General features: G+C 37.0%; 2 protein-coding genes across 2 annotated transcripts; one reads left to right on the plus strand and one right to left on the minus strand.

Annotated features, from left to right (window-relative positions):
- The first annotated feature begins 6,662 nt into the window (after positions 1-6,662).
- LOC143543199 (protein ROH1A-like) lies at positions 6,663-8,944 on the plus strand. Its single transcript, XM_077035570.1, has 3 exons — positions 6,663-7,655; positions 7,952-8,119; positions 8,774-8,944. Exons 1-3 carry the CDS (start codon positions 6,711-6,713, stop codon positions 8,942-8,944), a joined length of 1,284 nt encoding a protein of 427 aa, XP_076891685.1. The 5' UTR covers positions 6,663-6,710.
- An 11,752-nt stretch (positions 8,945-20,696) lies between these two features.
- LOC143543218 (1-aminocyclopropane-1-carboxylate synthase-like) lies at positions 20,697-22,565 on the minus strand. The gene is made up of 2 exons (XM_077035590.1): positions 22,060-22,565; positions 20,697-21,954 (listed from the first exon to the last, which is right to left on the minus strand). Exons 1-2 carry the CDS (start codon positions 22,527-22,529, stop codon positions 20,961-20,963), a joined length of 1,464 nt encoding a protein of 487 aa, XP_076891705.1. The 5' UTR covers positions 22,530-22,565; the 3' UTR covers positions 20,697-20,960.
- Between the last annotated feature and the right edge of the window lie 3,691 nt (positions 22,566-26,256).

Consider the following 26,256-nt stretch of genomic DNA (forward strand, 5'->3'; position numbering starts at 1 on the left):
TCTACTACTCCTATTTACAAAAGACTGATTATTAACATTCTTTTTCTTGACTTGTGGGGGATTTAGGGACAATGCCAGCAATTAGTGGGTGTATAAAGATTCGTTTTGAGACTAAATCTATAAATTGATTTGATTAATTAGTTAATTTGAAAGTACAGATTTTGGTCACTGATTGGGTATAGTACGTAGTATAGGCTTTTAAGTAATCTTGATATTTACGACACGTACCTGGTCACTAAATAAGAGTAGAGTAGAATATTTTAATTGTTTTTTTTTCTTCTTTTGAAGATTTAATTTTAATAAAAGGTTACACGATGCTCATATCTTAAGTAACATGTTTGGAACATGATTAATGTCCCCCTTGCTAAGATGCAGTGTCTGCTCACACTACTAGAAGAAAATATATAAAAAGGACGAATATATTATATATCTATTAATTTTTTATTTTTGATGTGATAAGTCTTTTAATTTTTATAACGCAATTGAAGAATATATTACATGAATGTTCCCTACAATAAAGCTAGTTGAAGTCATGTTAATATTTTGATTCCATGTTTTCAAGAATTACGCATACACTTTTTGTTCTTCACTCGTATTTAACATTTTTATCGATTTTTAGTGAAAAAAGACAATTCTACCCTTAGTATGAAAATGACAAAGACCCTGCCCCTAATTCTTTCCCTTCGTAGTCCTCGGCTTTTTCCAATCTCCTTTTCACCACTGTCATCGCCGCGGGTGTTGTCTCCCCATCATTTCTCCCACACCCTTTCGTCGTCCTAAATTCCTTCCTCACACACTTTTTGTTCTTCACTCGCGGTTAACATTTTTTTCGATTTTTGGTGAAAAATGACAATTCTTCCCTTAGTATGAAAATGACAAAGACTTACCCCTAATTCTTTCCCTTCGTAGTCCTTGGTTTTTACCAAACTCATTTCCACCATCACCATCGCCGCGGGTGTTGTCTCCCCATCATTTCTCCCACACCCTTTTGTCGTCCTAAATTCCTTCCTCCAATATTCCAACTTAATTTGTTTCTAATTCCTTCGTCTAATGAAGGCACTCCAATTGAACTATCTTCATCGTAAGCTACGCGTATTTATTTCTCAGTCCATACCAATAGTTTTGCTATGAGTAAGATTTTACTGAGCATATATAGATTGATTGTCTTTCTTTTTGTTCTTATTATGCCTTTAAGGTTAATTAATTGGACTTTTCATATGCACTTAAACAACAATTTCTAACGGACATCCACTTCAAGAACTAAATGTGTTACATGTGAGTGAATAATGTAACCGGGGTCCTCTTTAATTCCTCTTTAATAGTCTGAATATAAAAACAGGACTGAATCATAATCATTAATGCAATTTAGTAACCAAAATCACTTTTCCAAAAAGGTGAATTTATGACAGATATATGTGGTATTGGCAACGCCAACAATTTGTCTCCTGTTATAATATAAAGTATAAAGAGATTCTTGTGTCCAATGTTAACCGATTCCACAAGTTTATATCAATTCAATATTCTAATATATGTTTACATGTGATTTAATTTTATTGTTTAGTACCGGGGGTGAAAGTGTACCCCTTTCTTTTAACACAAATGGAATCTAGGGTGGATTTATGTTCTTTGTACATGTTCTACTAGCTTTTGAACCCGTGTATCACACGGGATCAAATAATAAAAATAAATAAGGTTTTTATTTCAATTGAAATACTTATAAATAAATTTAATGTATAAAGTAAAACTTATTAATTATATTTTTTTTTTCAGTTTACGACTTATGAAATGTATATTTTTCATATTTCACCCCGTGTACTACACATGATAGAAAATATGAACTTAATTAATTTCTCGTGTAATAATATTTAAAAGATAATAATTAATGTGTATAAATAATAATATAGATCATAATGTCATTAAACAATATAAATACATACATAAAAATATATTTTTTCTACAATGCTGAAAACAACCACCAACCTAAGGTTGTGTTCCCGAGTCTCAATTAAAGAGGGAAGGGGAATGAAATGAGAAGAAAATGGAAAGGAATCATGTTCCAGAGATTTTTTAAGGAGATGAGGGGAGGGGAAGGGAGAGAAAAGGCTAGAAAATTGTAGTCCATACTCATCCTTCTAAATTAGAAAGATTATGAGAGAAAATGTGTGTGTGTGTGTGTATAACATTAACTACCTATTAACTCATAAATTTTCTTTCATTTCCTTTCATTTTCATTAAACTCAGAAACATGAAATAAAGTGACACATTTTCCTTCCACTCTCTTTCTTTTCTCTTTCAATTCTCCTTCCTTTCTTTTCTCTCCTTAAATGAAACTCGGGAACACAGTGTAAAGGATTAAGTAAATGAGAGAAAAAAAAGTATTTTATCCCTAATGGAAAAAAAACAAAAAAAAAAGTACGAAAAGTATTAAAATAGCATGATTTTGGAAACATTAGGTGTTTATTTGCATGAAATTTAAAAAATATACTAAAGTTGCATAGTTGGTCAAACTCTGGGTATGAAAAGACACTTAACTCAATGATGAATAAAATCTACACTATGTTATAACCCAATTGACAATATGATTTTGACCCATGACCCATGGATATCTAGAATGAATGAGATGAGAGATTATAAATTAAGAGAAATATAGGCTTGACACCTAAAATTCAACATTTTCTTTTATTAGTATTGTAAGATTTGTGTTATTTGGTTTATATTTGGTATTTATGTTACAAAAATATAGGGGTACAAACGGGTAAGGTTAATAAATGTTTTCATAGAAGTGATCAAATGTACTATTTCAGCTATTTTTTATTTTTACTCGTTTGATATGTTGAAGATAAAATTTAACCATAAAAACTAAACTCGTTTTCAAGTAAACATTTGTTTGTGCAGGTAACTATGTATGTGATGGACAATGTGGGATGCATATGGTTATCATATTTTTATTTGAAGATAAAAATAACAATAGGTGTCTTTTTTAAATTTGAGGCAGAGGTGTTAATCAGATTGATTTTCGATTATTCGAATTTGGAGTCTTTGAGACTATGTTCAAATACTAGTTAGAATTTGAAAAGCCGATTAGGCTAGATTTCGAACACCAAATAACGTGGATATACAAATACAAATAAACGACGTATATAATAAAAAAAATAAAAACCGAGATTCCAGCTCAATGCGATGAAAGTTGTAAGCTGTCTTCGAGGGGAGAGGTGGCGGTTTACCATGCGGTGGATGTAAGCGATTCAAGTCCGCTTAAAAAGTTATATGTAACTGAATCAGATTAAAAATCATAAATTCAATATCAATTCAAAGAGTTCATAATTCAAACCCCCCATGGTTCGAACTTTGATTTTGTTTTTCAAGTCCGATTCGAATAATAAAGGTAGGAAAACCTTAGAGTGGTGTCTTGGGTGCAATACATAGCTTGGTGTGGACAAGGAGTATCTAAAAAGTCAATTTGAATTGGTAGATGGAGCATATGGTTGTCTTGAATTGCTCCCTTGTTTCTTTTAGGGAACCACCATATGTTGCTTGAACAAGTCAAAATTGGCTCCACTATAACATGCCAAAAATACAACCTTGTTTCACAAGTTCTGTTGAAATACTATTTTATACATATAGGCTATTTTTCAGTCGTACTCATTTGAGACACTAAAAATCTTAGACCAATTTTCAGTTAATTTTTATTATAATTACATAAAACATATTATGAAAGGCATTCAACATGCAACATAGATAACATTTAGATTTGACCTTGTGAATAAAACATGAAAAGGATTTGTTTAGCTTGTAAATGAAAAGTGATTGCTACTCCAACTTTTGTACCAATAAAACAATTTGAAACTAAAAAGTTGGGAATATGGCTTTCTCTGTATCTTTGTGAAAAATTAAAGTATTTGATTTATAAAATTATAAAATCAAAAGCAAGCTCTTTCTATGGTAATTAAGGTTGCTTTGTGCTTTGGAATATGATCTTTAAGGGGACTTAATTAAATCCATAAGATAATTTGCTTACTGATTAAGAATTCACAAATCATCATATGATGCTGCGAATGTGCAATACCATAGTTTATGCATGTTACAACTTCCGTAATGCTTCACTCATTTATGATACATAACAATAGAAAAAGGTCATCATTCTATTTCAACGCACACCAAATTCCATAACTTTTGGTCCGCTATCCAGATCTTGATTTTCCTACTCTAGAGGGAAAGGCCCTTCCAGCTGGTACAACCATTGAAGAATTTGAAATAAGATTATCAATGACAATGGGGATCTTGGCCTTATCTTTTATACTTTCTTCAATATAGGTGTTCTAAAAAATGTAAGAATTAGATAATGTTAAACATGTCCAACACCAACTCAGATTGAAGACTCCTAGAACCTCGGTCAATATAATAATAATTAGTTTATTACTATAGATAAGTTAGTCTTATCTTTAATCCTAATTGTATTTAGTTTCAAATTATGTATTTGAGTTGGTATAGGATTAGAACCTTTGGTCTATATATACCCTAGGTTCAGTGTGTTAATTATTATTAAGTTTTTCTCGTTAGTCGTTTTCTTAATAAAAGAGTCGTAGTGAGTTCTATAAATCTCGTGTTCGTATTCTTGATTCACCCGCTCAAAGTTTAGCAGATAATTGGTTCACGTTTTCTTATTTGGAATTGAAGTTGGTAGATAACAATAACACAAATTATTACAAAAAAAAAATAGTTTTCAATTTCAAAAAGCTAGAAAATAAAAAAGGAAATACTATAAATGTAATGGTTATCATTAATCTCTCATAAATTTCAACAAAAGAATAACCAACTAGTGTCATATATAAATTCATTTATATAACTTATACTTGCGTTGTTAACAATATAAATTAGTTTGATGGTTTTTATGTACGTATCATACGCATGTCCATATCTTATGTGACAAACATAAAACTTATTAGGATGAATTTTTGATAAAAAAAATAATGAAAAGTCTAAATTTATTAATATTTGCTCCCATAATAATCAAGTTTAAGTAGCAATATTGCTTCGGAAAAAGCTTTCTTTACATTATCAGATACTCATTAATTAGCATATTGACATTCAAGAACAATGCTTCAACTGGAAAACACATCTAGAAACTACAAGTACTACATTAACAAGATGCATCAAACTAATAACTTCCATTCATCATGACCTCTCTCAAGTTCGACCCACCACACGAAATGTGGTGGCCGTGTGTGGCGTCTTTAAGAACACGGACACTACAGAGTGGTAAGCTGTTGCTACTATCTTCACCTTGATTTGCCCTCTCTTCGGTATCGGCCTTCGACTTGTTAAACTTGTTCTTAGCTTGTTTTGCATGTTTAAAAACCTTGAAGAAATATAACCAAATTCTTAAATAGTTGAATGACTTGAATCTAATGGATATGAATATATGATCAATTAGATGTTGAGTTGGGCTTATATAGCCCAAGATTTTGTGTTACACTGTACAAGATCTTTAATTTTTTAATATTTTGATTGGTGATTTGTAGGTGGTTGTGTGACAAACTGACAATGCCAACAAATTCTTTTGAGCCCATGATTCGTTTTGTCTCATAATTGTTTAAAAAACTGAGTCAACCAGGTGATGTGTTCACGGGTTTTGAATTCAGGTTAGGGGTGTGCATGGTGTGGTTCGGTGCGATTTTTTGCTAAAACCAAACCAAAATAAAAACTTCGGTTTTTTGAGTTTTTGAAAACGCTCGGTTTCGGTTTTTTCGGTTTTTGCCATTTGAGCTTGAAAAATTTAGGCCGAAAAATACGTTTAAAAAAAATAATGAATTTAAGTATAAATAATTTGTTAATTCTAAAATGATAGACTATTATACAGTTGAACAAAAATATCTTATTAACATATTCATTAAATTCTTGTATATTAATTAATATAAACTATTAAAAAACAAAAATATAGGAATTCGGTTCGGTTTGGTTTTTTCGGTTTTTATTACATGCAAACCAAAACCAAACCGTTAGTTCGGTTTTTACAAAAACATAGAACCAACCCGTTGGTTTTTGTTTCGGTTCGGATTTTTCGGTTTGAATTTTTTGGGTTTTTCGGTTTCATATCAGTTTTAACAGTTTCTTGCACACCCCTAATTCAGTTTTTGATTGAATGGTTTTGAATTTATTTTTACAAGTAATTTATTATGTGAAAATTGCAAGTGGTGTGCTTAAAAAGATGGATAAATTAATATTGGTTGACAGTAGCAAAACCTGCTATAGGGATGTGGAGCATGTTACTATACTATATTTTAGTGGTCTTTTACCTTATCAATGTTTGGGTAACATTATTTATATATTAACTTTTATTAGTTTTGAGTTGGAAATGATAGTAGAGAGCAAGTGGTCATGTGAATGACACAATTATTGTATTGGGCAAACTACAACTTGGTACTGAGTGTTTTGTCTCACTTCTGTTATATTTTTGTATAGCTTTTAATGTATAGTTGTATAGACTATAGAGCAAACATGGTAATATGGTATGTGCTATGTAGTATGATATTTTACCGTAAACCCTCACCTAAGGTCAACGTCCGTAGACACTCAACCGAAGCACGACAGTGCGGCGAGCCAAGAAATTGTGGAGAAAGAATGGTGACCAACAAAAACATTCTCTTATGTCTTTGTCAACAACATTGTATTTACTAATTACTACATATTTAGTAATTAACTCCAAACATATGCATAATCACCTCTTAGTCTTAATTACCAACCATTCAAATCAAACTAAATCCACCCTTTTTCCTCCTAATTATTACCTCTTTTCAAAACTTGTATCTTTCTTGGCAACACCCACAACAATGCCACCAACGGACAACCAAGGATCCTTCCTAAACCGGATCAGCATCCGTCGAAACCAAGTCGTGTACGAGCATGAGGTCGAGGACCTCGAACAGTTCCAAAAACACGTCGCTGATCGCCTCTTCGACCTCTTCCATCCACCAGAAGACACCAATGAACCGCCCGAAACAATGTTGTCCATTGCATGGTTTCGTAGACTCCTCGACGCATTTTTATGCTTCGAGGCCGAATTCAAAGCGGTTGTGATCATGGGGCATGACGCTAACAACTTCTCTAAATCGCCACTAGACCGTTTGATCCCCGAACACCTTGATCGCACGGTGAAAGCCCTCGATATATGCAATGCCATTACTCATGGATTAGATTTGCTTCTACATTGGCAAAAACTCGCCCAAATAGCCGTGGATTCGCTCCAAAATAAACCAATAGGAGAAGGCCATGTCAGGAGGGCGAAAAAGGCATTAAACACTTTATTATCGTCTATTGCAATCGACGATAAAGAGAGCCACCACCACGGCGGTAAATCCACCTCTGCGTCGTTGAAGGATCATGCGACGATAGGAAATCTAAAATCGTTATTGTATCCTTTTGCGAAGTCATGGTCAGCGTCGAACCAAATTCAAGCAATGTCGTCGAATTTAGCAGCGCCACGTGGCGGGGAGCCGACCGGATTGGTGGTCCCGGTTTATTTAATGAGTTCTGTTTTGGTGTTTGTTATGTGGGCCATGGTGGCTGCCATTCCGTGTCAGGAACGTACAGGGCTTGGCGCGCATTTGCAGTTATCGAAGCAGTTTGCGTGGGCCCAACCAATGATTGGATTACAGGTAGGGATATTCAACGAATAAAATTTCGTATATTTGAATTAATTATCTGAATTTTGAAATTTTGAAGCCGCATGATTTAATGAATTCTAATTGGTTTGAATTCAACCAAAAAATTATTTATTTTAATTCTAATTTAAAAAATACTACAAATTTATAACTTTTTTTTACAAAAACTATTTTAAGTTAGATTTTTTGTCAAACTAAAAATCATAAATTATAATTCGATTCAAAATTCAATAAAATAGAATTTCGAGTCTTTTGAATCTGATTTAAATACTGAACACCTCTAACCGCAGGAAAAGATCGGGGAGCAGTGGAAGAAGAAGGAGAAGAAAGGGAGGAGCGGGTTATTGGATGAGACACAAAGATTGGAGAAATTAGGGCAGAGTTTGGTGGAATTTTCGGAGGGGTTTACATTTCCCGTGGAGGTCGAGAAGGCAGAGGAGCAGGGGCGGACCCACATAGTTCCCATCGGGGTCCCGGGACATCAATGTTTTTAAAAAATTACTTAGAGACGATATATTAAATTTTGTAAGGACCCCATAAAAATTAATACTTAGAACCCATACTATTAAGGCTGAACTAGTCTAGTGGAAAGTCCCTTGTTTTTTCTTTGAGAGGTTGCAGGTTCAAGCTTCACCATACCCAGTTTTTGTTGTTTTTTTAATATTCTAGTCAATATTAGTTATTTGGTTAGGGTATTTGTGTTTTTTCTTTAGTTTATCCCATATAACCATTATCACCATGCAACATATATAATGACAACATGAGTTTTACATATACTTAAATTATTTATCTTGTGTATGTATATTATAATTAATCATTTATTTGTGTAAGAGTTAGTTTTTCATGTCCTGGTTATTCATGTAAGACCATATATATATAGCTTACGCTTATGTTTTTCGGGTATGAATAAAAATGAATTAAAAGTGTATGTTCTATCTAGTTTCTAATCTATATTCTTTCTACTTACTCGTTTCCGATGACACCATATTTTCGTGTTTTATTATGTTCCTCCTCTCGACCCGACCCGAATAACGACCGACCCAAAAATTTTGTAAACCGGAAAAATTGGGACCCCATTGACAAAAAATCCTGGGTCCGCCACTGCAGAGGAGGTGGCGGTGATGGTGACGGAGATGGGGGAGATATGCCAGAGAATGGAGGACGGATTGGTGGCGTTGCATATGCAAGTGAGAGAGTTGTTTAACCGGATTGTGAGGAGCCGAGCGGAGACGCTTGATGTGCTTGATCAACTCAACAAGATGACCTCACAGGTTCCATATTAGATAAACATGTTCATGCATCAAATTTGTGATTCAAGTGTATATCATTTTTCTCTTTGAAATATAAATAATATTTACACTTGTTTGAATTTTAGAGACGTGTAAAATTTAGGAGTGTGCATGGTTCAGTTTTTAGATCATAACTATAACCAAAACTGATCGGTTTCGGTAAATCAGCTTTGAACATTAATTTGGTTTGGTTATGAGTCGGTTAACCGTATTTCAAACTCTAGCAAAGTTCCAACTTTCAAAACGTTGAACGAATGGGCCAAAAAATAAAGTTGGAACAAGAGAGTTGATGAGTTTGGGGCTTTGGGCCTTTATTTATAAGGAGTGTCTTAAGTTAGAAATTTGGTAAGCTTGGGCCTGTCTATTTGAAACATTATTTATATAATAACTAGTTTTTATTCCCCGTATTACGGTGATTGTTTTACATACATTTTTGGGTTTAATTCTAATTATTGTAATAAAATTTATAACATACTTAGAGTTTGATGATAAAAATGTTTCACAAATAATAAGATGCTATGACCCGGTTTAAAAGTTATATGGGTTTAGTAAGACCCAAGACCCGCTTATGTACTACAAAATTGTTTCTTAATTATAAATAATATTTAAAAAAAAATCATATGATAATTTTTAGTATATCCTATTTTATAGGATTTTCACATCAATAATTTGGTGAAAATAATTTTTAATTAAATGAGATCCTATAGCCCGTTTAAGGAATATCTGGGTTTGGTAAGACCCATACCCGTGAATTCGGGTCAAATGCATGAGAAGCCTCAATTTAAAATCAAGCAAATCTGATGACTCCAAAAAAAGGGGGAGCGACCACATCGCGACACGTAGGATTTTTATGTTTTCGTTTATATGTATTATATTATAGATAAAAGTGGGAGTATTGTGTTTCCAAATTTGTTCTTCATGCTTATATGGTTGTACCCTCTTTGTTGTGATTTTTTTTTTGTGCCAACACTTTTCATAGTTTACAAATATGTCACATTTTTTAGTGTTAGCCCCTAACATTTTTCACTTTCAACTATGATCTCATATACTTTTCATCTTTTACAAATTTTTGTTAACATTTCGGTCTAAATTTAACGAGCTAACACGTTGCAACGTGTGTGTGGTTCATCGTTTTTATGCCTATTTTTCCCGTTTAACAGTCCCGTCACAACGCGCAAACGTTAAGTTGACTTGGTTATTTTTTTTCTATATATTATGCTTCAGTCTAATTTTACGACGCAAATGAGCGTTTCTTAATTCCTACCCGACTCCTGGCCTAGCCCATTTTATAATTTTTTTTTTCAAGCGGCAACTTTCATTATAAAATACATAACAAGCAAGATGCTAGAGGTAAAAAAAACACAATTAAAGCGATAAATTACACTAATCAATCCAAAATATAGACTTAAAAGGACAATCTATTTTTGTTCCAAAGATGAGTCAAAAGATTTGATATTTTCCATCACTTTGGTGATCATATAATTTCGCAGCCCAAACAGTTTTCCTAACTATGCCCAAATATATGTATAGTTGTATAGAGTTCACCAACATAATTGATTTCAAAACTTTTGATTCTTTTCAACATAATATAAATTAATGATAATAACGATGTAACATAAGATTATTAAGATGAAATAAGATGTATGTAAAAATCACAATCAGCAGGCCGATCCAGTCCGATTTTGACAATAGTGGTTACAAAATAATAATAATAATAATAATAATAATAATAATAATAATAATAATACAAGTATGCTATTTAAAAAACCCGTACCTAAGATCTTCTAGCCTAGCTATTTCAAGGCGTGTAATAAAGGTGTTTATCTCTACGTAGTTGAAGGTCCTAGTCTCATAATGGGCGTTCGCACATATTAATTTAAAGGATACGTCAGGTGATTGTTATCAAATATTTTTTTTAAATGTTTGCCATATATACAATTTACAGCATGTTAGATATACGTTTTATGTGAACCTATTAAATAAAATGAGAGAAATAGTTTGCAAAAATTAGACTAGTCAATTGTGACATCTGCCCTGATCCGACCCGACCCAGGTACCCGTTTCCCTTATCCGATCTCTTTCTTTTATGATTTAATATTTATTTATACTTATATTTTACTTTTAATAAAAATATATATTTCCTTCCCGCCTTTTTCTCTCTCTTTCTTTCCGCCGTCCCCTCCCCCTTCCTTCTCTCTTTCCGCCTTCTTTTCCCTCTTGTCGCCGTCCCGCCCTTAAGCCTTGTTTCCCTCTAACTCTTTGCTTGTCCTTTGGTTCTTCCCGCCTAAGGATGTCTGCAGCTCCACGCGCCAGACTCCTTACATGGAAGCCTGCGTGAAGACATCTTGTTCCTGCGATGCGTGAAGAGAACTCTTCTCGCAGCGCGCTAAGAATGCATGTTCTTCCCGCGATGCGCTTAGAATTCTAGTTCACGCAGCACGCTAAGGATGTGATTCTTCCCGAAGTGCGCTAAGGATTGTTGTGCCAGCCTTCGCGCTCGCGCACTCAGCCTTCCCGCGCTTAACCCTTGTATCTTCTGTTTAAATCTAGCCGTTTGCTTTTGTGTTGTCTTATCTTCTGTGCTGTTGACCTAACCTATCTAATGTCTGAATAGTTACTTTCGGCGCAGCATGCGTACCAACCCCCATTGGTTGGTAGAAAAAGTGACTGACATTATCTTTTGAGATCTGCTTTTGCCATGCTTGACCAGTACCTTTATCTGATCCGCCCATGCTTTTTACTGTTCCCTGACAGCTTTATCTTGCCCCCTGCAGCTGCCATATCTTTTGATATCTTTACTTTTCAGAACTTTTTACCGTTGATATCTTTTCTTTTACTTTTTGAGATCTTTTCCCCTTTTTCTAGGGTTTATGTCTCCTAGGGTTTCTCTATAAGTAATAATAATATTTTCCTAACACTTCACACACAAAACACTTAATCTCTCTTATTATCTCTTCCTCCCTTTTTGCTCTCTGCCGTTGTCCTGCCGTCTTCCTCCTTGTTCCTCCCTGCTTTTCCGGTAATATATATATTATATATAATAATTTACTTATTAATTATGCTAACTTATAATCAAGACTTAAAACAGATCATTAAAACAATAATCTTATTTATAGGTTAACTTGTGCTTGTTTAAAGTTGGTTCTTGCTTTATCTTACACCGCATCGTTTATCAAGTGAGTTATCTCGTATCTAATCCCTTTTTATTTTAAATGCTTTGGGATGTTCATGTGTTCATACAAAACTTGAGTCTTAAACTGTTTATGAACTTTAGTCGCGCAGTATCCCATGTGTTGAGGACGTAGACTTGGCTGTTTATTTGTATGTGTGGATCATTAACCGTATGGACGGTCTATTCCGCAGTTTTCATGGTACCATTAGATGAACACGGGAGAACATTCGTTTATGATTTTCTCTTTTGTTTACACATGCACAGTTAGTCTTGTTTGTGAGCTCAATTGTGAGCACTGGCAGTCTTGTCTCTTAGAGTTGGTCCCGATCAGATTACACCCTTGTTGAAAACCAGACATACACATGTTGCGCGCAGATTTATTGTTATCTATGTATTGTATTAAACTTGATCTCTCACCAACACGCAAGTGTTTGACGTTTATTTTAACACATGTTCAGGTTTGCAGTAGCTGTTTTGGAGCTTGTGGACACGTAGGACGTTTTTACTTTTGGACCTAGAATTAAAATGTATCAGGACAAGTTAATGATGTTTGAATGTTATAATTTATAATATATTGATTTATGTTTGATTTATGTTCTTTATTTTCCCCGCTGCGCGTGCGCGATAAAATGTGTATTAATAAATATTGACACCAATAGTGTCGCGAGTAATGAAGCAATATGTGGCGCCCCGATGTATAATCCGCCTTTGGTCGGGGTGTTACAGATTGGTATCAGAGCTCGTCGACTTTAGGATAGGTGGTTAGACGTAACGGCCTAGAATACCTAAGAGTCCCTTCTCGCGCATGAGAGAAATCTCATGTTTGCGCGCTTATTGTTAATTACTCGTTATTTATGAATATGCTCGCACTTGCGCAGTATATGATTTTATGTTTTATTTCGCGATATTTCGATTTTTGTCGAATTTCGATTTTTATTGATTTTTCTTACATATTCGTTTGTTGGGTTTGAAAATCCGAAAAGTCATGGTGATACATGAATAGTTGATTTTCAATTTCCATTTACGATTATGTTCTGAGGTTGGAGACTTGAAAAGTCATGGTGATACATGAATTGTCAACCTCCAATGCTCATTTTCTTGTATGTTTTATATTGAAGATTGAAAAGTCATGGTGATACATGAATCGTCAATCTCCAATACTCGTTTGCTCGTATATTTTAAAATTGGGAATTCGGAAAGTCATGGTGATACATGAATTGTCGATTCTTGATTCAAGTTTGTTACCTTTCTTAAGTCTGCATTTAAAGTCATTTAATTTACTTTAACTTTTGATAGCATCTAACTCCGTGAAACCAAGCTTTATAAGATTAAAACTTTGCGATAAAAACCAAGATATTAACTAAAATTAAAACTTTTATAGAATGCCTCCGCTATCTCGCCGATTTCAGAGAAGAGAAGCCTCGCGCATGCGTAGACAGCAACGTTCCCAGGAAATGGCCGCCGCAATAGCCCAAGCTTTGAGCCAAAACAATACCAACACCTCGAGTTATAACATTAAGACATTTAATGCGGGTAACCCTCCAAAGTTCACAGGTCTTGAAGGAGCCACCGTGATGCTCCAGTGGCTTGAGAAAATAGAAAACACTTTCCTCCATACCCAATGCCCCTCAGAAAGACGAACCCTATATGCTTCCAGTGTCCTGGAATCCAGAGCGCTTACATGGTGGAATGGAGTAGCTCATGCGCGTGGCGCAGAGGCTGCTTCTAGCATGACATGGGAGGAATTCAAGGAAATTCTTACGCGAGAATTCTGCCCTCCCAACGAAGTTAAGCGCCTGGAGGAAGAATTTTGGAACTTGAAGCAATACAGCGGTGAAGCGCGCGAGTACGCGACGCGCTTCCATGAACTAAGCCTGCTTGTCCCTCACCTTGTTACCCCTTCCCGCCGAGCCATAGAGAAATTCCTTGGGGGTCTCCCCATGGAAATTCAAGATTCTGTATGGGCCAGAAACCCAGTAACCCTCTCTGACGCCATCAAGTTGGCCGCTGTGCTCAGCGACAACCATGTCAGAGCAGGAACCCTGTTCCTGCGGGGAACTGAGAAGACCAAACCCACCAAGACTGCCCCTGAACCAACAGAAACCAAACCTGAACCCTCAAACCATAACAACCTCAAGCGCAGACGCAAGGCCTATGCGCTTACCAACCCGCCCATTGTCCAGCAACCCGCATACCAACCCTCAGTTTACGCGCCTAACCCACTATCAGCCTACCCAACTCCCCCTATAGTCCACAACTATGCCTTAACCAATCCAGCACTCCCTGCCCCGCCAACTAAGAAACCTTACACAGGAAACCATCCCTTTTGCCCAACCTGTAGATTTCACCACCCAACCCAAACCCCGTGTCGACTTTGTAACCGATGTGGCCGTACTGGTCACACTGCTGAGAACTGTAGAGTCCTTCCCGCCAATCCAATTGCGCCAACACCACCAGTCTACCCGCAGAACCCACAACCAACCTACCAAAACCCACGACCCAGATCGTGCTTTAACTGCGGTGATCCCAGTCATTTCCGGAACGCGTGCCCGAGACTACAAGTTCAGATTACACAGGCGAATCCGGTGAACCAGATTTCAAACCAAGTGACGCGTGGACGAGCTTTTAACATAACCGCGCACCAAGCGCAAGCGAATAATGACGTAGTTAATGGTACATTTTTGCTTAACGGATTTTATGCTTCTGTACTTTTTGATACTGGCGCCGATCGAAGTTTTATCTCTCGCGCCTTCGAGCAGAAGCTTGCGCGACCGCGCAGCGATTTAAAAGAGGATTTTTCAGTTGAATTGGCTAACGGTGAAACTGTTTTAATTAACTCGGTGATTAAAGATTGTACGCTTAACCTTAACGAAAACGATTTTCTGATCGATCTCATCCCTATGCCTCTTGGAAGCTTTGATGTTATTATTGGTATGGACTGGCTCTCGCATAATCGCGCCGAAGTTATTTGCGCCAAGAAATTGATTCGCCTACCTCGAGAAAATGGTGATCTTTACATTTACGGCGAAAAACCCTCCAGTGGTCTTAAACTTATGTCTTGCGCCGAAGCCCAAAGACTCATGCGGAAGAAGTGTATTGCATTTCTAGCCCATGTGGTTAAACCCGATGAAGGAAAGAAGCTTCGCGATATCCCTGTTGTGCGTGATTTCCCTGAAGTTTTTCCTGATGATCTTCCTGGTATCCCTCCCGCTCGTGAAGTCGAGTTCCGTATTGATCTTGTCCCTGGTGCTTCCCCCGTAGCTAAATCTCCTTACCGTCTTGCACCCGCTGAGATGCAAGAATTGGCCAGCCAACTTCAAGAGTTGACTGCTAAAGGATTCATTCGCCCTAGCTCTTCGCCCTGGGGTGCTCCGGTGTTGTTCGTTAAAAAGAAAGATGGATCGTTTCGCATGTGTATTGATTACCGCGAGTTGAACAAACTCACCATTAAAAACCGGTATCCCTTACCGCGTATTGACGACCTCTTTGATCAACTCCAAGGTGCCTCTTGTTTCTCGAAGATTGATCTCCGCTCTGGCTATCACCAGTTGCGCATCCGCGATGAAGATGTTCCGAAGACTGCTTTTCGAACTCGTTATGGCCATTTTGAATTCTTGGTCATGTCCTTCGGTCTAACCAACGCACCCGCCGTTTTCATGGATCTAATGAATCGGGTGTGTAGGCCTTTCTTGGATAAATTCGTGATTGTGTTTATCGATGATGTTCTGGTGTATTCTAAGACCAAGGCCGAGCATGAGCAACATCTCCGATTGGTATTGCAAAAGCTTAAAGCTGAGCAACTCTATGCTAAGCTTTCCAAGTGTGAATTCTGGTCTGATGAAGTACAGTTTCTTGGTCATGTTGTAAACAAGATGGGTATTCATGTCGACCCATCCAAAATTGAAGCAATCAAGAACTGGATTACGCCATCCTCTCCTTCTGAGATCCGTTCCTTTCTGGGCTTAGCTGGTTACTACCGGCGATTCATTTCGAACTTCTCGAAGATCGCTTTGCCTTTAACAGCTCTGACGCACAAAGGTAAACCGTATATTTGGGGCTCGAAGCAAGAAGAAGCCTTTCTAACGCTCAAGCGTTTGTTGTGTGAAGCTCCTGTTCTTGCGCTACCTGAGGGTAATGATGATTTTGTCGTGTATTGCGATGCATCCAACCAAGGTCTCGGTTGTGTTCTTATGCAACGAGGCAAGGTTATCGCTTACGCATCAAGGCAACTCAAGGTTCATGAAAAGAATTATACAACTCACGATCTCGAACTTGGTGCAGTTGTTTTTGCCTTGAAGATCTGGAGACACTACCTTTATGGTACTAAGTGTATCCTCTACACTGACCATAAAAGCCTTCAGCATATCTTTGATCAAAAGGAACTTAACATGAGGCAACGCCGATGGAACGAACTCATCAGCGATTACGATTGTGAGATCCGGTATCATCCTGGTAAGGCTAATGTGGTAGCCGACGCGCTCAGCCGAAAACCCTGCCAACTTAACTGTATCTTGCCGCGCACCCAGCTTCACTTCGCGCCGATTCAAAGCAACCTTGAATCGCGTATTCGTGACGCGCAGCGCGCATCCATCAGTAACGGTAACCTTCGCGCCGAGTTAGCGTGTGGCGCGGAAGCACTCTTTGTACCTAATCTGAGTGGAATTCTCTGCTATCTCAATCGCATCTGGATTCCCTTTGATGAGAATCTTCGCACTGATATCCTGAGTGAAGCACACAAATCTCGGTATTCTATTCATCCCGGCGCTGATAAGATGTACAAGGATTTGCGCATAACTTATTGGTGGCCCGGTATGAAAAAGGATATTGCTGTGTTCGTAGCTAAGTGCCTGACTTGTTCTAAAGTTAAAGCTGAACACCAACGCCCATCTGGTTTGCTCGAACAACCAGAAATTCCTACGTGGAAATGGGAAGGTATAGCGATGGACTTTATTACCAAGTTACCTTTGACAGCAAGCAAACATGATAGCATCTGGGTAATAGTGGATCGATTGACTAAATCTGCTCACTTTCTGCCCATTCGTGAAAACTACCGTGTTGAGCATCTCGCGCAGCTTTATGTCAAGGAAATCGTCTGCCGCCATGGTACTCCTTTGAGCATCATATCCGATCGCGATGGCCGTTTTATATCTCGCTTTTGGAAATCTCTCCAATCTGCGCTAGGAACTCGCTTGGACATGAGTACTGCATATCATCCTCAGACTGACGGACAGTCTGAGCGAACTATTCAAACTCTTGAGGATATGCTCCGATCTTGTGTTCTTGATTTTGGAGGTAATTGGGATTCACACCTGCCTTTGATCGAGTTTTCTTATAACAACAGCTATCATTCCAGTATCGGTATGGCCCCATTTGAAGCACTTTACGGTCGTAAGTGCCGCTCCCTGATTTGTTGGAGCGAAGTGGGTGAAACTCAAATCACAGGACCCGAACTTGTTCAAGAGACAACCGATAAAATCGCCAAGATCCGTGATCATCTGCTGACTGCCAGAAGCCGACAGAAGAGTTACGCAGATCGTAGGCGAAAGCCTCTCGAATTTCAAGTTGGTGATCTTGTTCTCCTCAAAGTGTCGCCCTGGAAAGGTGTTGTCCGCTTTGGGAAGAAGGGTAAGCTTGCTCCTCGTTATGTTGGTCCATTCAAGATTCTCGCGCGTGTGGGAAAAGTTGCCTACAGACTTGACCTGCCGCCCGCGCTCAGTAATGTGCATCCAACGTTCCATGTATCCAATCTCAAGAAGTGTTTAGCTGACGAGAACCTTCACATTTCACTCGATGAAGTTCAAGTTGATGAATCTATGCATTTCGTTGAGAAGCCTGTTGAGATTATGGATCGCGAGGTTAAGCAAACCAAGCGCAGTCGTATCCCTATCGTGAAAGTTCGCTGGGAGTCCAAGCGCGGAGCCGAGTTTACATGGGAAAGGGAAGATCAAATGAAGATCAAGTACCCGCACCTGTTCTCTGCGCAACCTACTTCGAGATAAATTTCGGGACGAAATTTCTTAAAGTAGGGGAGACTGTGACATCTGCCCTGATCCGACCCGACCCAGGTACCCGTTTCCCTTATCCGATCTCTTTCTTTTATGATTTAATATTTATTTATACTTATATTTTACTTTTAATAAAAATATATATTTCCTTCCCGCCTTTTTCTCTCTCTTTCTTTCCGCCGTCCCCTCCCCCTTCCTTCTCTCTTTCCGCCTTCTTTTCCCTCTTGTCGCCGTCCCGCCCTTAAGCCTTGTTTCCCTCTAACTCTTTGCTTGTCCTTTGGTTCTTCCCGCCTAAGGATGTCTGCAGCTCCACGCGCCAGACTCCTTACATGGAAGCCTGCGTGAAGACATCTTGTTCCTGCGATGCGTGAAGAGAACTCTTCTCGCAGCGCGCTAAGAATGCATGTTCTTCCCGCGATGCGCTTAGAATTCTAGTTCACGCAGCACGCTAAGGATGTGATTCTTCCCGCAGTGCGCTAAGGATTGTTGTGCCAGCCTTCGCGCTCGCGCACTCAGCCTTCCCGCGCTTAACCCTTGTATCTTCTGTTTAAATCTAGCCGTTTGCTTTTGTGTTGTCTTATCTTCTGTGCTGTTGACCTAACCTATCTAATGTCTGAATAGTTACTTTCGGCGCAGCATGCGTACCAACCCCCATTGGTTGGTAGAAAAAGTGACTGACATTATCTTTTGAGATCTGCTTTTGCCATGCTTGACCAGTACCTTTATCTGATCCGCCCATGCTTTTTACTGTTCCCTGACAGCTTTATCTTGCCCCCTGCAGCTGCCATATCTTTTGATATCTTTACTTTTCAGAACTTTTTACCGTTGATATCTTTTCTTTTACTTTTTGAGATCTTTTCCCCTTTTTCTAGGGTTTATGTCTCCTAGGGTTTCTCTATAAGTAATAATAATATTTTCCTAACACTTCACACACAAAACACTTAATCTCTCTTATTATCTCTTCCTCCCTTTTTGCTCTCTGCCGTTGTCCTGCCGTCTTCCTCCTTGTTCCTCCCTGCTTTTCCGGTAATATATATATTATATATAATAATTTACTTATTAATTATGCTAACTTATAATCAAGACTTAAAACAGATCATTAAAACAATAATCTTATTTATAGGTTAACTTGTGCTTGTTTAAAGTTGGTTCTTGCTTTATCTTACACCGCATCGTTTATCAAGTGAGTTATCTCGTATCTAATCCCTTTTTATTTTAAATGCTTTGGGATGTTCATGTGTTCATACAAAACTTGAGTCTTAAACTGTTTATGAACTTTAGTCGCGCAGTATCCCATGTGTTGAGGACGTAGACTTGGCTGTTTATTTGTATGTGTGGATCATTAACCGTATGGACGGTCTATTCCGCAGTTTTCATGGTACCATTAGATGAACACGGGAGAACATTCGTTTATGATTTTCTCTTTTGTTTACACATGCACAGTTAGTCTTGTTTGTGAGCTCAATTGTGAGCACTGGCAGTCTTGTCTCTTAGAGTTGGTCCCGATCAGATTACACCCTTGTTGAAAACCAGACATACACATGTTGCGCGCAGATTTATTGTTATCTATGTATTGTATTAAACTTGATCTCTCACCAACACGCAAGTGTTTGACGTTTATTTTAACACATGTTCAGGTTTGCAGTAGCTGTTTTGGAGCTTGTGGACACGTAGGACGTTTTTACTTTTGGACCTAGAATTAAAATGTATCAGGACAAGTTAATGATGTTTGAATGTTATAATTTATAATATATTGATTTATGTTTGATTTATGTTCTTTATTTTCCCCGCTGCGCGTGCGCGATAAAATGTGTATTAATAAATATTGACACCAATAGTGTCGCGAGTAATGAAGCAATATGTGGTTCCCCGATGTATAATCCGCCTTTGGTCGGGGTGTTACATCAATGTCTCAAGGAGACGAGTATTATTTCCTTTATTATTTGTATAACTAGTTTGGAGTAATTTCCTCTCATTGTGTTGATTAAGAAAAATAATCTTTATAATATGAATTTAAATAACGACAGGAGTGACATCTCTAAAAGGAATCGGTCGCATTTTTACACGACACGAAAATAAACAAGTTTTAGTTTGTCAACTTGTCATATCTATGCCTGTTTAATAAACACGTTGGGGTTGAATTAGCATGCTTAACCCGTTAAAACAAATAGATCAACTTGTTAACTCACTTACACCCTATATAAACCATATACTACAATTCACTAACTTGATTAACATGTTTACAGCTTGATCCCGCCAACCTGTTTGACATGTTTACATAATGATTTAAAGGGTCATGTTGGAGTTACACGATTTTAAATATATGTACGCTAGGGTTTGATGTTTCTAATACGAATTAATATTTAGGTCGTGTTCGGGATACAACCCACCAAGGCACCAACCTTAAACGATCAACGTGTCAACTAACATAACAATTTGTCAACGTGACACGATTATCACGCCTAGTTTGCATACAACTAAACATTAACCCAAAATATTAAATGACTAATTCATAGCCTCATAGGTATAGTTTATGAAGCATGGGGACCAAATAAGGTAACAATCAGGATACCAGTTTTGAACTTATTCTGAATTTTATTTAAAACTATATATAATACATTTCCAATCACATACATCAACTTTCATTTATTACAATAAGCCGGTCATGTAATGTCATGCATCAAATATTTATGTCATAACACTAATATTCCCAAACCCTATTTTTGGGTCAAATTATATCTATTTCAATGTCACACACTTTATTGACAATTATATATATTTTGTATCACTCTTATAGTACACCAACCGTATACGGTATACCGTATATTGCAACCTAATTTTGTGCCCGAACTAGGGGCGAAGCAAGAGGAGAATGAGGTGACATTCGGTGAGGAGTCAAGATGTCGTCGAACCTTCTTGATGATAGCCTTAGAAGTTGGTTGTTCTGCCAACATTGTCTCTTGGTCTTGATCTCGAGGTTTCTGTTCTTTCGCACGAATGACTGAATCCTCCATAGCGCGGTCATTGTGGTCTCATCGTCCATGTTTGCAAAGCAAACACGAAACCATCCAGGCTCAGAGCAATGGAATGACTGGCCTGGTGACACATTAAGCTTAATTTCATTAATTATAATTCTCCAGAACGTCATCTCTGACTCAAAAGTGGGTTCTTTCAAAAACCGACGTAAGTCCATCCAGATAAACAAGCCCGCGTTGCTTTCCAAGCTCCTAATCCCAACTTTTCCCAGCCCACGAGTAAACATATCATGCCTACGTGCCAGTCTGATCCGACTCTCAGAAATAAAATTCTCAACGAATTTATCATCCGAGAGCATGGAAGCGAGCAAGTGTTGGGTTTGAGTCGAAACAAGCCCAAAGCTCGACATTTTACGAGCAATACTCACAACCTTATCATTATACGAGTACACTATCCCAACCCTAAACCCGGGGAACCCCATGTCTTTAGAAAGACTATAAACTAAATGAATCAAATCAAGGTTGCATTTTGGCACTTCCTCTATCACCTCCGCGATACTCACGAACTCGTCACCATTGGTTACCGTGCCGGCATAGATCTCGTCACACACGAGGTGGATGCTTTTGTCATTAATGAAGTTCACAATATCTTTGAAAGTCGCCCGGTCTAGGAAAGTACCTAAAGGGTTAGACGGGTTCGTTATAAGCAACCCCTTAACCTTAATATTTGCCAATTTCGCTTCCTCATAAGCGGTTTCAAGAGCTTCTCGAGTAACCTTAAAGTTATTCGAGCTTTCGCAAACAACCGATACAAGCTTGACTCCGGTTCTCCATCTCAAATCTCGATCAAAACTGAAAAAGTCAACAAATTAAAGTCAAATTATATTCAATAAATAATAATAAGTAGTAGCATAAAATAAGAAAGTCGTCGTTCTAAAAAATAATTAATATACATACGCTGGATAATAAGGTGTGGGGACCAAAAATGCTTCACCAGGATTGGCTAAGCAAAAAGCCAACGTCTCATGAGCTCCGGTTGCGCCACCGCTCATGACAATCCGGTCAGGGTCGAACCTGACACGGTTGGCACGAACCCGGTTCATGAAATTAGCGACGGCGGACCGGAACTCAGGCAATCCATGATAGTCTTGAAAAATGGCTGTCACTTTAAAACTGGCAGCCCCTTGGGGGGTACAAATGGATGCACTTGGGTTCAATTCAATCCATTGTTGGATCAAATCAAAGGAGAGTTGGTTTTCGGCTAGACCCATTTGAATTACGCCTTCCGGGTTGTTTTGGTGGTCGAACGGGTTGGCGTCGTAGGCTTTCCAGCCGTCGAAATAAGGCGAGTTCTCGCCGTGGCCGTCGTTGGTTGCAATCTTTGATAATAAAGTGTTGGTGTTGTTGTTGATCATGGAGAACTCCATTGGTTTGAATAATAATGATAATAATAATAATAAGAAGAAGAATTGATTTGGTGTGTGAATAAATAGATATTGAGTTGGGAGATTGTTAAGGCTGATAAGAGGTATATATAGACATATAATGAGATGATGATTCGGGTGAAGTGAGGAAGAAGGTTCGGTGGCTGCCAAATCATCTGCTCTAGATTTTGGTCCCACCTTCATAATGTTGACTTGATGAAGTTATCCTTGTTTGACTAGTTGACTCTACCCTTTGTTAATTTCCTTTTAATATACATAAAGACAATAGGTATTTCACATTTCACATTTGTAGTGATTGTGAAAAACTTAGTGGTGTAAATTGTAATGATTAAATAAAATTTAAGTAATTAAACAAACAACAATTAAAAAAATGGAAATGAGAAATTATGATTGGCTGATGCGATTAATTACAAAGCTTGCAAAAATGTGACTGGCCCTCACATGTAGCAAAACCGTCATGGAGAAAACGTCTGATGGGAAAAGGAAAAGGAAAAGAGTCAAAAATTACCCACGAATAGCGAGGTGGGGGCGTTTTAAAGAAAAAAAACAAGTTGGCAATGCCCCAATACGGATACTTTTGTATTTGTACTATAAGTATCTAGCGTCACGTTTTACAATTCTATAAATACAACCTACTTTTTTTCTTTTCACTTCTTTGTAATATATAGAATATAGATTTAGAATTGCAAAATGAAAAAAAAGTTATTGTTTAATATTTGTTTGTTTATGTAATATACGAGTTTATAAAACTATGTGTAGTGGGGTGACGCTCTTGTCACCTCACCCACATTTCATCCGCTAATCTTTATTGAGGGAAGGGGGTTAAGCAGGGCTTGAGCCCCTTCTTCCGTTAAGTTGGTAACGGGTAGGGGTGAGCACTTTAACCGGCATAACCGTTAACCGAACCATAACCGCCATAACTGAACCGATTTTAACCGATAACCGTCATAACCGGTGAGTCGGTTTTAATGAAGTTTTGAAAACCGCCAAAGTGGGTCGGTTTTGGTTATAAACACTTCCAAATCCGCCATAACCGAACCGACCCATTTATTTAACCAACAATATGTTTGGGATTTATTTTCAACAAAAATATTGTCAGATTATACCCTTTTGATGTGCTCGGTTCAACTTTTGTTATCAAATTATCTTAAATTTCATTGTTAGATTATATAATGCCATTTTTTCAACATGTGATATTAATATTATGGATTACATATATTGTTGAATTATGTCAAGTCATTTTTTCTAATATTTGGTATCAAACTTTTAGGTTTAATTATATTGTTTTGGTTATGGTTAACTGACCCATAACCGACTCGCTTTAACCTTCAAAACCGATTAACCGAAGCCACCATAACGGATCGGTTATGGTTATGGTTATCCATTAACCGACATATCGGTTATGGTTATGGGTTTGGCTCAAAACCGCTCCAAACCGACCCATGCACACCTCTAGTAACGGGTGCAAAGGCGTAGAGATTGAATGCCCCCATCAATTTTTCACCAATCCCATTCATACATGTTTCACTTTTAGCCTTTTTGTTTGTAATTGTTTTTTTTTTCTTTTATTTAATTACCTAGTTAAAGTATTGCGCAAAAAAAGTGGGAAAAAATATATATGAGTGAGAGCATTCTATTTATGTGATGGTAACATGACAACCATTTTTATTTTATTTTTTTAAGTTAAACTACTATACTTGTAACAACCTAACTCGGATGGGCTTACTTGTCACTATAACAGTTGTTCAAAAACAAAAAAACATAAAAAAAACATGTTTTCTATTAATGTAAAAGTTGGAAATACAACTGAAGGATAGTTCAAACTCGAACCACAAATACATAATTATCTGATAATACATAGCTAACAAACCTCTTCATATTAGTCTTATAATTTATTCATCTATGTTCACCCCACCCAAAGTAACCTCTGGATACAAATGTTTTACGGAATGAACTAAATGATCAGTACTGAATAATAGGCTCAAACAATTATAATTATCATTAGAAATGATCTCAAGGTATAAGATAAGGTAACTCAGTTAACTAAATCATACCATACGGATGTACCCATAAGCCAAACCTAAAACAACACACAGGTAGCTACTCTTGCACGTTTATCACACAAGATGGCGAGTTGGCATACCCGTTATGAGTTATCCACTTCCTTATAATAAATTCTAGTATCAATTCATACGCCTCCTAACGGACATGTGTACCACATACACTTGTATAATCTCTCTGCCAGGGAATGAGCAAATGTTGTCGATGGGGCAACAACACACTCGTGGGCACTCCACGAGAAACGAGTGCTTAGTGTGTGTGTATATTGTATATTTTTATTTATTTTCTTTTTATAAGTTATTATTATTATTAAGTAAAAACTGATTGTTTATTTATTTATTTTTTTATTTATCAAAGATCAAAACTTTGGGATATTTCAACACTAATCTATTCTAATAATATCCTGTAAAGCAATTACTAAAACATGTTTCTTTTAGGTATACTTAGGTGCCTCAAGTGCATGAATATCCTATTATCCCACTCTGTCCTTCCCTTTTAATATCTAAAAAGGCATTGCATTTTCTAATAAAAGTGATATCCTGCAAATCAATTACTAAAGGATGTTTCTAAAGGTATGGTTTGGTGTTTCAAGTGCATGAATGTGCACTATATCAATCACATCTATCGCATAAGCATAACCTAAAAACAAAAGGTGTATAATACCTCTATACAAAGCAATTAGTATTGGGTGTTTTCATCAATTCCCTTGTAAAAGTGTTTATATGAACGTATATTTTGTAACTATAAGTCCATATAGTTTCTTTTTTCTAAAACTTTTGTTTTTTTACTTCAAAGATAATTAAAGGGTCTTTTTTAAATGGGAAACATTTTTCTAAAAGTAGAATATTTATCATTTCTTATTATTTTTATTAAAATGTTGTTTATCATTTAATTCTTGAAATTAACAAAAAAGATATCGGATTTGAATAATCTAAACTTTGGTCTATTGGCTGACATTATTCACAACTTAAGAAATTTCATAGGTCAATTCTAATCTTCATCATGTTGGCTTTTCACCAAGCCTTTTTTCTAACGCTGACTAGCCTTGTTAGTTTTCTGACAAATTATGTCATTTCTCAAAGTTAAGGAAGTAAAACAAAAATTATGTTTATTATAAACAAATTTTTTTTTCCTCCTACAACCCACCCCCATCCTCAACCGTTTCTTTGGTCTCCTGTCGGACCACCACTCCAATGCCATGGAGTGGGCAAGAGATGCTCATAAGTCATAACTAAATGCTTCAATCTTCGTTTTAACATCAAATCATTTCGAGCTGTTAAACCCGTATTCTTCGTCTGATAAAAAAAACTTTATAAATCATTTTGAAATTCGGAAAAAACTTAACGTTGTTAAGTTTTTTTAACGAATGGTCATTGAGAGCATGTTCTTTAAAATTGAGACCATCAGTGAAGAATAACTCAGTTGGGATCATTATCATCCATAACCTTTAATTAGAATTATTAAAATTCAATAAATCTTGAAACTTTTATACTGTTATTCATTTATTAACAATAAGAAAAAAAAACTTATAACTATTTTTTATAACTTTTCTTACAATGTCACTCACGCGCCCTCTATCATACTTCTAAGTCTATAATATTTGTTCATCACAAAACTTTAACCGTGACCAAATGAGTAGGAACACATA

Source organism: Bidens hawaiensis, unplaced genomic scaffold (genome assembly GCF_021521415.1).
Source record: "Bidens hawaiensis isolate Kalapana, Puna unplaced genomic scaffold, B.hawaiensis_p1.1 tig00013078_1, whole genome shotgun sequence".
NCBI classification, from domain to species: Eukaryota; Viridiplantae; Streptophyta; class Magnoliopsida; order Asterales; family Asteraceae; genus Bidens; species Bidens hawaiensis.